At 40.1% G+C, this 14,583-nt stretch overlaps 1 protein-coding gene across 3 annotated transcripts in view; it reads right to left on the reverse strand.

Annotated features, from left to right (window-relative positions):
- Positions 1–2,061: 2,061 nt before the first annotated feature.
- mib2 (MIB E3 ubiquitin protein ligase 2) overlaps positions 2,062–14,583 on the reverse strand; it is a 31,430-nt gene continuing 18,908 nt past the window's right edge. For all 3 annotated transcript variants that reach the window (XM_062540836.1, XM_062540837.1, XM_062540835.1), the window contains exons 11-19: positions 14,382–14,530; positions 13,460–13,616; positions 12,554–12,708; positions 11,967–12,093; positions 8,718–8,942; positions 7,667–7,845; positions 6,682–6,875; positions 5,744–5,809; positions 2,062–4,871 (exon numbers count right to left, since the gene is read on the reverse strand). In XM_062540836.1, coding sequence (XP_062396820.1) covers positions 4,630–4,871; positions 5,744–5,809; positions 6,682–6,875; positions 7,667–7,845; positions 8,718–8,942; positions 11,967–12,093; positions 12,554–12,708; positions 13,460–13,616; positions 14,382–14,530 — 1,494 coding nt within the window. In that variant the 3' untranslated portion in view covers positions 2,062–4,629. The remainder of the gene's footprint in view (positions 4,872–5,743; positions 5,810–6,681; positions 6,876–7,666; positions 7,846–8,717; positions 8,943–11,966; positions 12,094–12,553; positions 12,709–13,459; positions 13,617–14,381; positions 14,531–14,583) is intronic.

Consider the following 14,583-nt stretch of genomic DNA (forward strand, 5'->3'; position numbering starts at 1 on the left):
GCGGGAGTGAATGGGATTTTCTTTTAGAAAAAGTAGGCATCTCGGCCCACAATGGGAACTTAGTTATAAATGCCTTTTATAGGCTATGCTATGCATACGAAAAGCACTCATAGAGCACAGACCTCCGCCAAGCGAAAACATAACCATCTCCTGGATCCAGGCGGTGATATGGATCACTCTCAAAATGTAATCGTTTCTTCCTTGGGTCAGTTCAGACCTTCCCTGAAAATTTCATCGAAATCCATCCATAACTTTTTTAGAAGGCAGGCAGGCAATGAAAAAAACACAACCTCCTTAGCAGGGGATTGGCTTACTTCCTGGCTTGAGTTGAGTTGCTGTGATTGATTGGTGTAGTTTGTGATTCTGATCACCTGAGTCTTTAGGTGCCTCTCATTCAGCGTTTATACATCCTCCCTCGCTCCTCGGACCTCGATCCTCACTGATCTACATAAAGAATGATGGGGCGCCAACAATGGGATAGTCTATCCCTTCTTCTATCTTTCTTTATGTAGGCCTAGATCAGTGGGGATCAAGGCCCGAGGAGCAAGGGAGGAAGTACGCTGAATGAGAGGCACCCTAGTGGTAGTGTCCTTGCGGTGTAGGCCTACTCATCGAATATCTTAAGATCAAGAAAATGGTAAGTGAATAAACACTTCAATTGACCAAAAAATTGTGTTTACTGATTTGTGCATAATATGTGATTATTTACCCAAAGTGTGTATGGACAAAGCGATGCCTGAATGCCAGTCCACGTTGTTCCACTTCAACAACAAACTGTTTTTCTTCATTGTCAAAATCATCATCAAACTCACCATCTCCTGGCCGTGGTTTGTTGTTTGCTGGCATAGGTTGTGAAGAAGTGCACTAACAGTGACCACTTTACTGGCCTTCTCTGGACTGAGGCGGATTTCACTGCGTAAAACGTGGAAACTGTGGTCCCACTTGTGAGTAGAGATGGTGTAAGGAGCCACGACCCAAGTGACATCCAGCTGGCACATGACGTCTCTCAAACAGTTGCCTCAGACCACTCTCCATCAATATCCTCGAGTTATGAGTGGATCCGGGCCACTTTGAAACAACATTGAAGATTGTGAAGTTTGCATCAAATACAATCTGGGTATTGATGGAGGGTGTTTCTTTCGATTGACAAGCACGCAGAGGTGGAAAAGTCCAGCTTCAGAAAGTAAAATCCTACCACATATCAGTGCCAACCATTAATTTATACCAGCTGATTCTAGCACAACTCTTTAGCTAGGCAGAGCAGCTATACTTAGTGAGATCACCTGTATTAAGTGCACAGATAGAACCAATTCATGGTTGGATTTTTCTTTCTGAAGCTGGACTTTTCCACCTCTGCAAACACATCCTCATCCTGGTATGGTGCAGTGTCCATGAAGCTGGCTTTGTTTCTTTGAAGTTGGCGAATGTCCAAGGGAAGATTTATAAACTGTTGAATAATATGGGGTCTACAGAGTACAATGATAGTTTGGTGAATATTGCCCAAAGTCCTATTAAACTTCTCAACGCCTCTGTTACCCATTGGATGGTACGGTGTTGTATGGGACTTTTGTATCCCAGCCACCCTGATGAGTTCAGTGATGAGATTGCTCTCAAAATTGGCCCCTTGGTTTGAGTGGATGCGGCATGCGAAGCCAGACACAGAAGATGTTTTTCCACAATTGACGGGCAACGCATTTTGCTGATTGATTTGGGCACAAAAAGGCATGAGCCTTCCCTGAAAATTTAATTGAAATCCATCCATTACTTTTTGAGTTATCTTGCCAACAAACAAGACAAACAAATGCCGGTCCCTGATGAAGACATATACCTCCTTGGCGGAGGTAAATTAATGTAACAGTGAACAAATTCATAAATTTGGTTAGACTATAGCAAGGAGAATAGCAACGTAAACAATATCAATTCAAGCAAACCTAATGAAAACTACAAAAGCACTCGGAGAGCGCAGACCTCCGCCTTCATTGCTCTTCCTATATTAATTTTTAAAATTGACCCGGACCTCCACAAATTCGGAGGTAGGCCCCAATAAGATAGGATGCAGAATTTTACAAAACATCTTAATATTTATTTGAAAATATTTTCCAGATCACCAAGTCAACAACAATTCAACAAACATTAAAATAGTTGGAATGCACAGTAAGGCCATATTAGGATTAAACATGTTGAAATCAATATGCATGAAATACAGTACAAATGTACACACTAAAATTAATTAGAAGTCCAGACTCACGCTGTGATGTATTCTGTAAAGTCGTATATGACATCTGTATGTTGCTTTGTTTTTAAATCTCTGGTGTTCGATGTGTCTTGTTATTATGCAAACATTAAATATAACAGTTGAACCGCTTTGCTTAAAAAAAAAAAAAAAAAAGATACATTGAAAAATCACAGACAGCTCTGCATACAGAGTAATGACGAATTGTCCATCAAACATCTATCAAGCCCTATCCATTGAAAGATTTTGGCACTAATGATAGTTCAAAACATCATTCTCTCTCATGTGGGCCACATCCCAGACATTAGCTAACACACCATTACTGCCACACAAATGTGGGAAGCCAACAAAATACTATTTATCATGATATTGTTTTTTTATGCAATGCAATGCAACTGAACAGATACCAACCAACTATTTTCAGCTTCATTGAATACATTCATCCATCAAATAAATATTGTAATCTAAGCTAACTGGAATGAATACAATCCTAATGCTTACAAGGGAAAGGCAGACAAGAATGGGTGTTTGGTTGCATAATGAGATGACCATTACCAACTGAACACACATATCAATTCATGTTTCCGGCCTAGGTCTTAAATACTGTGGGAAACCACAATTCTTCAAATGACAGTTCCAATCTGGGCTTCAAGGGTCGGATCTAAGCAACAGCATACTGTAGATTTGTGAATGGATGGTGGGGACATGTCCATACCAATGTTTTGGGAAAACCAAATTGTCTCTCCTAAAATTTGTATTATTTCGCAAACATCTTTGTGTTATCTTATCGAGTGTATAGTCATATCAGAAAATTCTGATGTACACTCGCAGAGGCTAAGTCTCCAAGATGACTTATTTATGCATAGGCCAACAAGCATTTCATTGGCTGAGAGGAAGTAGCATTATGTTGCTTACAGCCAGGCACAGAATGAGGGAGACTGAGAACAGCCTTACATTGTGCTGCTTATCGTACATAAGCAAGACTGTACATCTTTACCTCAAGCACGGATGTCATTTTTATTACTTCAGTTGACTCCCTTTCATCCTGCACTGAACACATACAGTAGCATGATTTTGTTAACCACAAAACCTGCTGTTTACAAAACACCAATCAGCCTTTCCACTGTGGAAAATGATACAGCTTAGTTCCATGTTAGATAGAGCACTGTTGGGGAGGCAGCTAGCCTTGGCCTCTTTGGGCCAACTGTCAGGCTCCTAGCAGAAGTAGGGTACAGTGGAGAGTGTTGGATTTCCCAGCTTGTGCAACACCAGCCAATTTCCGGAACAGATTCGGCATGAAATTGAAACTTGAAATTGAAATCAAATAGGATTCATTGTTCGACTCGTGCTAATGTTTTCACGTTCCAACTTAAGATCGCAATGCAATTGTATGTAGGAGTACAGTCATTGTTGCATTGTATTACATATACAAAGAATAGTTAGATAACTATTCAAATAACTATGCATTCAAAAGGGAGGATCTGCCTTGTTTGCCACTGCCAAGGCTCAACACGTGTGCTTATTTACCCCAATAAAGGGTAAAGACACAATATAATGACTGTTTGATGTTCGCGTATATGCCCACACATGAATGCATTGTAGGCGCTTAACCAGTCAGCTCAGCTAGCTCGGCTCAGGTTGAAAAACGGAATTCTCCTTTACTTGTAACATGCAAATATTTTACTTAATATTTATATTTATGTTTATACTATAGTTCTTAGCAGATACTTTTGTCCTAAGGGAATTATACTTTGATCTGTCTCCTTTTTAAATACACCTACTGTACATACGTACAAAATTAGTTAACGATTATGTTAACATACAGTGATACAGTTCGTCAGTGGGTTTACTTGTAAGAAATGTGTTATAATATGATTGTGGAAACTTCTCATGGAAAAAGTTTCATGAGAGGATGGGAGTCCATTTTATGTTTAAGAGTACAGCAAATCTAGAGCAAAATGAATCAGCCTTCATTCAGTAGCATATAACCTTTATGTGACATGCTTAGACAGCCACATCAGAACACGTGTTCCTGCTATGCCACGGCAACAACAACAGTAATGGTTGGGATTCCATGATAAACTCACATCTGCAGACAAGCATTGCAACATAACACACATTTAAAAAAAAAAAGTTGTGCATTTTCGACACGCACAGGCAAGAAAGTAGGGAGGAGTGACGAGGTGTACTGTACATGATCTCCTGCACCTACTGTACTCTTCCTCTAAATGATCAATATCTGACTATGGCGAAAGCAGATGCGTGGCTTCATCGCAATGTGAAAACCAGTCAGTATGCATTGTCACAAATATCTACTGCGGTAAGCAAAATAGGAGAAATGTACTGTACATCCGATACTGGACAGACGGCACAGTCACAGTATACAGTAGGCCTAGTCATACAAACAGCTGTATGCGTTCCCGGATGGTCTGTCGGCAGATGGGGCAGGTTTTCAGCGCGGCACTGCAGTCAATGCAGGAGGCGTGGCCACACTGGAAGACAAGGCGGATGTGACTGTCGATGCAGATGGGGCAGGTGATGCGCTCCTCCATCTGCCGATAGCGCGACTGCAGCTGCTCCAGCAGGTTGTGCTGCTCCGAGCTCTCGGAGCCGGGACTGAAGTCCACTTCTGTCTGGTCTGGAAAAAAAAAAGAGATCAAGTCTGTACGTACGCGCTTCAAAGGCGATCACACAAAAAGAATCTGAGAGACATTTGGGGACATTCTGTCAGGACACACTCAGTTTACACTTGGAATTTGTTTAACTCCTAAACATGTACAATCACGACATGGATTTCGTCCCCTTATTTCCAGCAGTTTTTCAGACAAGATGATCTTGGATTGAACGTGGATTACAGTACTCCTAAACCTGTTTGTATTTTTTTCCCCTTTCATAGGGACAATCGACCGTATCTCAACAAAGAATTCAGTCAGTTAACCTCTTTTTAGGTTTAGCTGAGTTCCTTGCACCCTCCACCCTTGATGCTCAGGCCCTACTAATCCTTAAATAAATCATACAGGCTTTGCACCTTTTGTGCAAGCTTTCAAGGTATACTATGCAGGACTGGCGATTTCATCGCCGGTTTCGCTTTCACTTTTCGTTTTCGCTCCTTTTATGCTTGCATATTTCTCGGCAGAGCTTCCCCTACAGCTTTAGCGTGTATATTTGACAAAACTCCTCAATCGGTCAGTCTGCCGTGCCTTTTCATGAGACTTTACATGACACTTCCTGGAGTAGAGCATGGGTGCGTGCCCGAGGTCTCCTGAAGTTGCAAGTGTGGTTCTACCGCTACAGCCCACTAGGGCGGCCGAAAAAAACACTGTTCGACCGGTAATGACTCATTTAATCATATATAACAGTATGGAACAAATTGATTAACTGAAAAGCGTTGCATAGTATACCTTTAAAGGGGGCGATAAAACTTTGAAACCATGGATTATTTTCAGTGCATCAAGACAATGCTCCCCAGCCCCATTGCAATGACAGTCGGAAGTGTCCGTGTGCACATACCTTGACGTATTTTCTTAGTGATGGTGACTTGGCATTTGATGCATTTCTTCATCCGATGAGCACATTCTAAACAATGAAAGGAAAAGGAATTGTATCAGTCATATCAGTAGATATGTACTGTAGAACAAGATGGTCATTTCTGTAAGCAAACATACTGTTATTCAATTCAATTCACTGTGTTATTGTTTATACTGCAGCATCAGCATCAACAACAGACACATCATTACACTTACTTCTAAATTATTAGATAATCAGACAGTACACAGGCCAGTCAAGTTCATCCACACCAAACTCTGTCATCCATGTATTTATGGACGTTGCTTTGTTGCACTGGAGCACAGTCATGTTGGAACAGGAAGGGGCCATCCCCAAGCTGGGCTTAGTCCCTTAATTCAAGTGAAAAGAACTGTGAATGCAGTTTGGAGATGGCCCCTTCCTGTTCCAACATGACTGTGCATGATATGCAGAATTCTATATTAAAATGACTGCCCAACATTATCTACACATCATAAATATCTAGTAATGTAAGTGTAAAATCAGGCTTTTTGGCCAAGTATACTTGCGTATACAAGGAATTTGGTCTCTACATTTATCCCATCCATGAATTAGTGAACACACACACAGTGAACACATAGTGGATGTGGGTATGAGAGAGCAGTGCTCAACCACTTCCCCTGTTCTCCCATACCCACATGCACGGCTGCATCACTGCTCTGGGTTAGTGTGTGATTCACCTCACTGTGTGTGTGTGCTGTGTGTGTTCACTAATTCGGTTAAATTGGGTTAAATGCAGAGAAACAAATTTCCCTCACGGGATCAAAAAAAGTATATATTCTATTAATCAAGGCTGCATTGCACACATGATGAAAGTAAAACTCTAGAGAGAACTCTACAGTTGCAAGGGGACACAAATCTTGGTATGTGGTGTGTACACAAACCTTCGCAGGCCACACTGTGCTGGCATGGGGCGAAAAGAACAAGCAGTGCCAGCTCAGAACAGATTAGGCATTCACTTGGGCCAGGAGCACATGGCATGGCCAAGTTAGTCATTGTATTAGGTGTGGTGTGAACTCTTCTCAAGCTGCTACTGCTGCCACTGGTACCACATGTGACTGCCTGTAGCTGCTGCAACCTATGAAACAGACACACACATACGCAGGAATAATCAAAAAAGGAACACACTTCATAACATGCATGGAAGTTTTTGCTTAATCTGAGGGAAAACAATCAAATCTCCACTACTAGTTTAGTGGACATATACAGACATCCAGACAACGGTTATGTTGGGCTAGGTTACAGGTACACGGGTGAATCACTCTGCTTTGTCCAGCTTAATGTTGATTTTTTATCATTTTAGCTATTTTTTGTAATTGGGGGCCAAGCAGTGAAACAAATTTAGGTTACAGATTTTGACCGATCAACACCAAACTTCTGACCAAGCCTGAGAAAATTGATCACTTTTTGTCTGGGGAACTACTTTTTGTCTTCGCTTCCTAGCACTACCTGAGAAGAACTTCATGGCTTTAGATTACAGCTCTTTGCTTTCTACTTACTAATCATCAGGATGTTTGTAAGAGCTACAAATAAAAGACTAGATATTCCCCTGAATAACAAAAGAAATCAGCCGTGAAGTATGGTCTGAAGTTTATCCGTGGTATCGCAATCGGCTCTGTCTGCGTGTCCGTGTCAATGTACCTCAGACGTTTGGTTTTATTTTTGATTGGTTTTACTTTTTGGTAGTTTTTGCGACAAGTGTGAGGGTCCGCAGTCACCTGACCATGCATGCTTTTACTGTTTTCATGATTTTCATTCGATTTTCACACCCGACACCCAGAAGAAAAGTATAAACGTTCTCAGGCATTTATATTCCATGACAGATGTGAATCCTTTGATTATCAAGCAACATAACACATGTAAACATACCTGTGTTTCTCAGAAAAGCTCTTGATGAGTTGCTGATGAGTGGGATTGGTGAGCAGGTCGAATGGACTCTTGCCCTTGTGGTTGGCATAATAAATGTCAGCCCCCTCTTGTGCCAGGAAGCAGGCGATGGCAGTGCCCAGATTCAGGTCTGTGTTGCCCATCAGTCCAGATCTGCTTAGCTTTACCGCAATCAAAGACAATGAAGTTATGATTTGCACAGCACAAAATAAAATCTTTCCTTAATGAATCTTAGTAAACATCAAGTACTTGGGCATTCCGTATCAATTGACTTAAAGATAATTAGTTTATACATGTCATTTTGACCATATGCTTTGAAATACTGCATATTTTAAGGAACAGCCACATTGAGTTTCACTAGACATATCACTACATATGACAAAACTAAGATTAGATTCTATCATGCCTTGGCAGACAAATTATGTAGCTCATTTTAACAGCTTTTTTGATATTGTTGAAATACTGGAAACACCGGTTTCTTAAATCATGTATAATATAAAATTAAAATACAATAAAAAATATTTGCTTTTAAGGAGACATTATGAGAAATGTAGCTCTATGACACACACAAAGAATAAATAGGTCCCAATATACAGGTGCATCTCAAAAAATGTAAATATTGTGGAAAAGGTTTCTAGATTCATTACATATAAAATACAATATTTCATGTTTAGTTTGTATTCCGATGATGACCGCTTACAGCACATGAAAATTAAAAATCAACATTTCAAAATATTAGAATAAATATAGTCACAAGCGGCGACGGCGGGCCCGAGCACCTGCAGTCTGCGACTTGTGACATTTCGTAATCTAACAAAGCACTGACATGTGATGCGTTTGTCAAATGCATCTGATGTGTGTGCTATTTGTTTTTGAATGTTTTCTGCACACAGACTACTTAGCCTACTTGGAGTTAGTTGCAAATCAGCAAATTGCAAAAATAGTGTATGTAGTTGTCACCTAAATATCATGTAGAGAGGTATGGATGTTTTCTTGTCAAATATTTTCTCATTTCTTTATCTACAGAACTCACCACATTGTACAAGGAGGATCCCTCTCCATCTGTGGCAATCATGACATTTGCCAGTGTCTCTCGGCTAAGAGCTACGTGCATGGAAGTGTCACCTTCTTCATCCTCCATGTTCACGTTTGCCCCCTCTGTCACCAGCAGTTGTATTAGCTCGGCATGACCTTGGGTGACTGCAAGCTGTAATGGTGTCTGGTGGCGGTTGTTGCAGATGTTGATATCACAGCGGCCCTACAGATAGAGAGCAGTGGCCATTGTAAAATGTTTGTACATTTCTTAAAATTGCGGTTTGAAAATTGCGATGTAAGTAAACTTTAAAGGAGCATTCACACCAAGAACGATAACGATAACTATAACCATAACAATAAAAGCATCCACACTGGCCAACGATAAAAAAATGCTCTCCTTGTGTTAATGAATGTGATGGCTAGAATATTTTGGGTTCTGATTGAGTGTTAGCTTTTTATCGTTCTCAAAATCGCTCTGAAAGTGATCAGCAACGATATCGTTCTTCATGTCGTTATCGTTATAGTTGTGTGAACGTTGTCATTCATATTAACGAGAGCGATATTTATTTATAACTAGAAAATGTAATTCCATGGAAGGAATTACCATTGCATGTAAATGCAAAAAGGTTACTGACATCATTGTGTTAGGCCTATAGTTAAAAAGACAACTAGGCTACACAGACGAATAGATAAATAACAATAACCAAATTAGAATTCCACTGAAATTACTTGGAAAGTCACATTTAAAAAGTGATTTATGAAAATGCATCAAAATTGTGGATATAGGCTATTTTGGAAAATAACTCTTCATTTATTAGAATTTGAAAAGACTGAAATTAAGTTGCCAACTTAAAACGAGTTGCAAGAGCTGACACTTTAGTAGGCTAGTGAAACGACGGGTAGGATAGCTTATAGCCTTCATATCTACACTAATGCAGGTTAAAAGTAGCCTAGACATGGAATACGGAATACAATCTCATTCTCAAACAACGCCAATCAACGATGATGCAGCAACAGGTAGGATATCTAGCAAATGTAACGTTAGCTTACAGTAGGATATTTTATGTAGGCTACACATTTTACAGGATGAGCTAGTATGTTCTTCGAAGTGTGTTCAGGTGCGTGTTCAGGTGCGTGTCCTAATAGGAATGTACAATAAGCTTAGGTTTTTAATTTGTGAATGATACCGAAAGCTTTAAATGATTGCCTGGCTGGCAAGTCTAACGACTAGCTTGCTAAATCCTGTTCGCCTTGCAGCCTACCCCGACGTTAAACGTTAGCCTGGAGCAAGTTTGGTTGTCGTTAGCTAAATAGGCCTACAGTGTTTACATTGACGTTAGGTTAGATTGTCTTTAGGTTAGATTGTCTTTAGATGTTGATAACGTTACCGAGAGCAAACGTTAGGCTACTGTAACGATATAAACAAATCAAGTAAGGAGTAGCCTAACAGGAGACAAGACGACAACGTCCTGGATTACAGTGGCATGGTAGAATGTTTTCACAGCTGTAGACGTAATGTAACATTCACGTTTAGCCTGGTTTAGCGCAGTGGTGATGCCATGGCTTTGGATCAGACTCAGAGATCCTTGATTACTGACAGCTGAGCACTGACGTAACAATTAGTCTTTGCCGCCAAAGGGTCTCAATGTAAACTCTATGGGAATTTTAAACTCTTTTATCGTAAATATCTCAAAAAGTATAAAGTTCACAAATGTGAAAAATACATAGAACAAATCTCCGTTTCAAGACCTTTGTATGAGTGCTTGAATGACGTCAAACGGTTCAGTGGTTCTAGAGCCTTTGATCGTTGATTTTGGTCGGAAGAAGAATAAAGACGATAATAAGAAGAACAGTGATAACAGTACATTGCATTTAACATGCAATGTAATTATCGTTATCGTTAGCGTTCTTGGTGTGAACGGGCCTTAAGAGCTTGTAGCTTTTGAATGAGACTACTAACCCTCTCAAAACTTGTTTCAGCATATAGCTTCCCTCATGGACTACACTTCTGCAATGTTTTGAGATTGGTAGTGCTTTGCATTCAAAGTCACTTGAGAACAAAAATATGCATTTTTCCAGTTGCCTTTAAAAAGATCCGGGTTTGTTTCAAACAATAGGACATCAATGGTTGGAAGGACAGTAATTTCATTGTGCAGAACCAGTAGGAGGAGCTGCTAGATCAAGCCCCACCTCTCTGGACCACGTCTGGCTCTGTGTGACGTAAAGAAAGAATGCGAACAGACCCACACATGAGAAGACTGAATGTGCATGTTACTTGCAGACATTCTAAACGTTTACGTAGACTTTTCTCACAACTGTATTTCGACATGAACAATGCTAACATTAACTTAACATCAACAGTTATTTAGCGCTTTTAAGTATCTGAAATATTGTGCATGGGATATAAACGAGAAAACAAATTCCACAAAGTGGTAAATGAATGATTTCATAAAAAGATGCACCGCAAGTACGCAAAAAACATGAAAAGACACAACCATCCAAATGTAAGGGATAATGGACGACATGGTGGTCTGCCAACAGAAATGAATGACGGTTAAGGTTGTAATATGGCCCGACGCGCAGCAGAGGTTAAGGTTTTTTACTATCTATGGGTGTGAATTAATTATATCCATTCCTTCATCTTAACATGGTTATGTAAATCACTAGCCCCACCTCACTGGACCTAGGTTCCCCCAACTGGTTCTGCAACAGGCAAAGTCCAAATGTTTGCCAAAAAAAAAAAATATTTTGTTGAGAGTAGAGGAATATTTCAAAATGTGATCCACATAAAGTACTGCCATTCTAAAATAATGTTACTGGTCTCTCCAGTTCCAAAGCATGTATAGATTGTTGTTAAAAGACGAGACCATGCAAGTGTCATCAAATAGCATCAAGTTGAAAAACTTATTTGGTAATAAGGTTATATTTTCTATGGTCAAATTTACTGTGTGAATATTGTGAAAACAGTAGTGCGTTCAAATTCATAAACATAGGCAAACATTTGTAAACCGTTTTTCTGTTTCTTGAATTCTTAGCAAATGTTTGCAAACACTCGCAAGTAGTTCTCCATGAATGTACAGTGGAGCTGGACATGAACTGGATGAAGGTATACCATTACAAGGGAATGTTTACACTAAATCCTTCCAATTGAACTCTTCAGTGAAAATATATTCGCCATAAATATTTGCCACTGCTTGCAAATTTGAACGCATCTCAGGTAATAGTCATTTCAGTGTCAATGTCAGACCTCTTTGATGAGAATCTTAGCAACTTCATAATGGTTGTTAAGGGCCGCCAAATGCAATGCCGAGAAGCCATCGTCCTTCTTCACGTCGACTAGTTGACGTGCCCTTTCTAGTATAGTCTTGGTTGCACTGTAAATCAAGAAAGAACAAACAAAGTCATTATTCACCGTCCTTACCGCAAAAACATATTCCAAGTTCAGCTCAGCATATCAATACAGTTTTCAACTATAAAGCGTAGTATAGCATCTATTTATACTCAGATCCTTCTTCATTCACAGTGAAAAGTTTCAATGAAAAGTGAAACGAATTGTGAGGATGTTTTCAAAACACTAAGGCCCCGACACACCAACCCCGATTTTCGGCCGTTGGACGTCGTCGGGCTAAGTGGGGAAATCGGGTCTGCTTAGTGTGTATGGCAAGCCAATAGTGACACAATTACGTCTGGTTCTTGCACGTTTTAAGACACAAACAGCGTCAATAGCGGCATTATTATAGTTTTTAGAGGTGACGCCGTGAAATGCGCAGTAAACTGTGAAAACATGCCACTTTTTTCACATTATTATTCAGTCTCTGTGGGCTTAGAACTTACAGCTTGTTGCCTTTCAAAGCAGCATGATGCAGCAGGTTGAAACCACGGTTATTCTGGAGAGTGAAGTCAATACTAGGCACGGATGTCAGGATCTCAATAATATGCTGGAAGTCTTTAGCAATGGCATCATGAAGTGGGGTGTCTCCATAAGAATCCTGTTCAATGAAAAGGGCACATGAGCCGCCCAGATTAGATACATTAGAGTGAATTAGCATACATACAATATTTGGCATACAAAGTGCAGGCATAAATGTGTCCTACACAACATCCAAAACCCATTGTACTGCAGTACAATGCAGTTCCATGCAGTAAAGTGAATGCGATGTCAAAATGCTGCATCACTGCATATGACCTGCGATACATTTTTACACTAAATGTTTTACACTTCATGCTATAGTTTAGTTCTAAAAGTTGTCAAGCTAAAACTAAAAGGCATATGCTGGAACAGCAGTATAAGAGCAAACAACACCAAAATACTAAATAAACTACTAGTCAAGCTGAGTGCCAACAACAGGCCATCTTCAGACTGCGCCAAACAGGAAGTGAGCTCCCCCCTCATTTGCTGGTTTGATTTGAGCTCAATGAGCATCAAACAGGCTAATAGGCTAACTGAACAAAACACCATGCCAATCTCTAGGTATGGTATTTAACACATAGGGTTAACATAGGGGTGGCAATACTTATGACCCCAATATTTTAAGGAAGAACATTTATTTATTTATGATACATTATTCATTCACAAAGAAAATTGGTGTCCTTAAAGGTTGGATATTTCCTCATTTTATTACTTAAGGCATTACGATCAATATCCAAAAGATGATTTTATATTCCTCTTTTTAATCAACTTTACCATAGGTGCCAACACCTTCAGCCATGACTGTGTAGAACAAACGCACAGAAACTCACCTGAAGGTTGACATCTGCTGAGTGTTCCGTTAGAACATGGACCACTTCTGTGAAACCTTTGTTGACAGCAATGTGGAGGGCAGTACACATGGAGTTATTCAGAAGATTAACATTGGCCTCTTTGTTCAACAACAATCTTGCAACCTCCACCTGGTTCCTGCACACAAATTGGGACAGAGATACAAAAAAGTGCCATTAAGTCATTGTTTATGATGACCAAAATTACTTCAATACTGTACTCAAGTTTTCTTCAAAACGTTTTTTTTTTTTAATTTTTCTTTTAAATCCCTCTAAACAGAATTGGAATTACCTCCTCTGCCGTCTCTCAAGTCAATTCCGTTTTAATATTTTACATTAAGCTGTCATGTTGTGCAGGACTAGGAGTATGGCCGTTTCTGAATGGAGCCAAAGATTCTGGCAGTGAAACAGAGAAGATAGATCTGCTGGTATCCAGCCTGAGCTGCCAGGCGAAATTCAAATTCCCCGGAAGTTCAGGCAGGGTTCACCCAGCCTGATCCAACGCATTACAAGACATTACTGAATATGTCTCCAGTGGCTGTGGCAGCTAGTGTGTCTGTCCTGCAAAGTTTGTTAACAAGCAATGGGGTCTATATTGCCCTAACAGATACGATATGTACGTTACACATGTCAAGGGCACTGATAGACCCCCTTCCATGAAAGATGTTGGTTTCTGGAGCTGATTTAGGATGACTCAAAATAACAAAATATGCTATTATTATTACTATTATTATTATTATTATTATTTCGCCGGAATGTATCACTTTTATCGGTGAATGCAGCAGTGACTAATAATACCCTTTGCTGAGGAACACCCTTGATGATATATTTACCCAAAGGCTGTATAATGCAGCAGTGACTAATAATACCCGTTGCTGAGGAACACCCTTGATGATATATTTACCCAAAGGCTGTGTAGTGTAGAGCAGCATCTCCATCATCGTCTTTCAGCTCAATGTCACTGTTGGCCTGCAGCAGCACCTTCACCACCTCTATGTGCCCCTGGTGGGCCGCCACCTGCAGTGCGGTCTTGCCCTGGTTCTGTATATCAACCTTCAGACACAATCAGTCCAACGTCAGAGATCAGTCTTCTACTGTATCATTCC

The sequence above is a fragment of the Sardina pilchardus genome, chromosome 7 (genome assembly GCF_963854185.1).
Source record: "Sardina pilchardus chromosome 7, fSarPil1.1, whole genome shotgun sequence".
Classification (NCBI taxonomy): Eukaryota; Metazoa; Chordata; class Actinopteri; order Clupeiformes; family Clupeidae; genus Sardina; species Sardina pilchardus.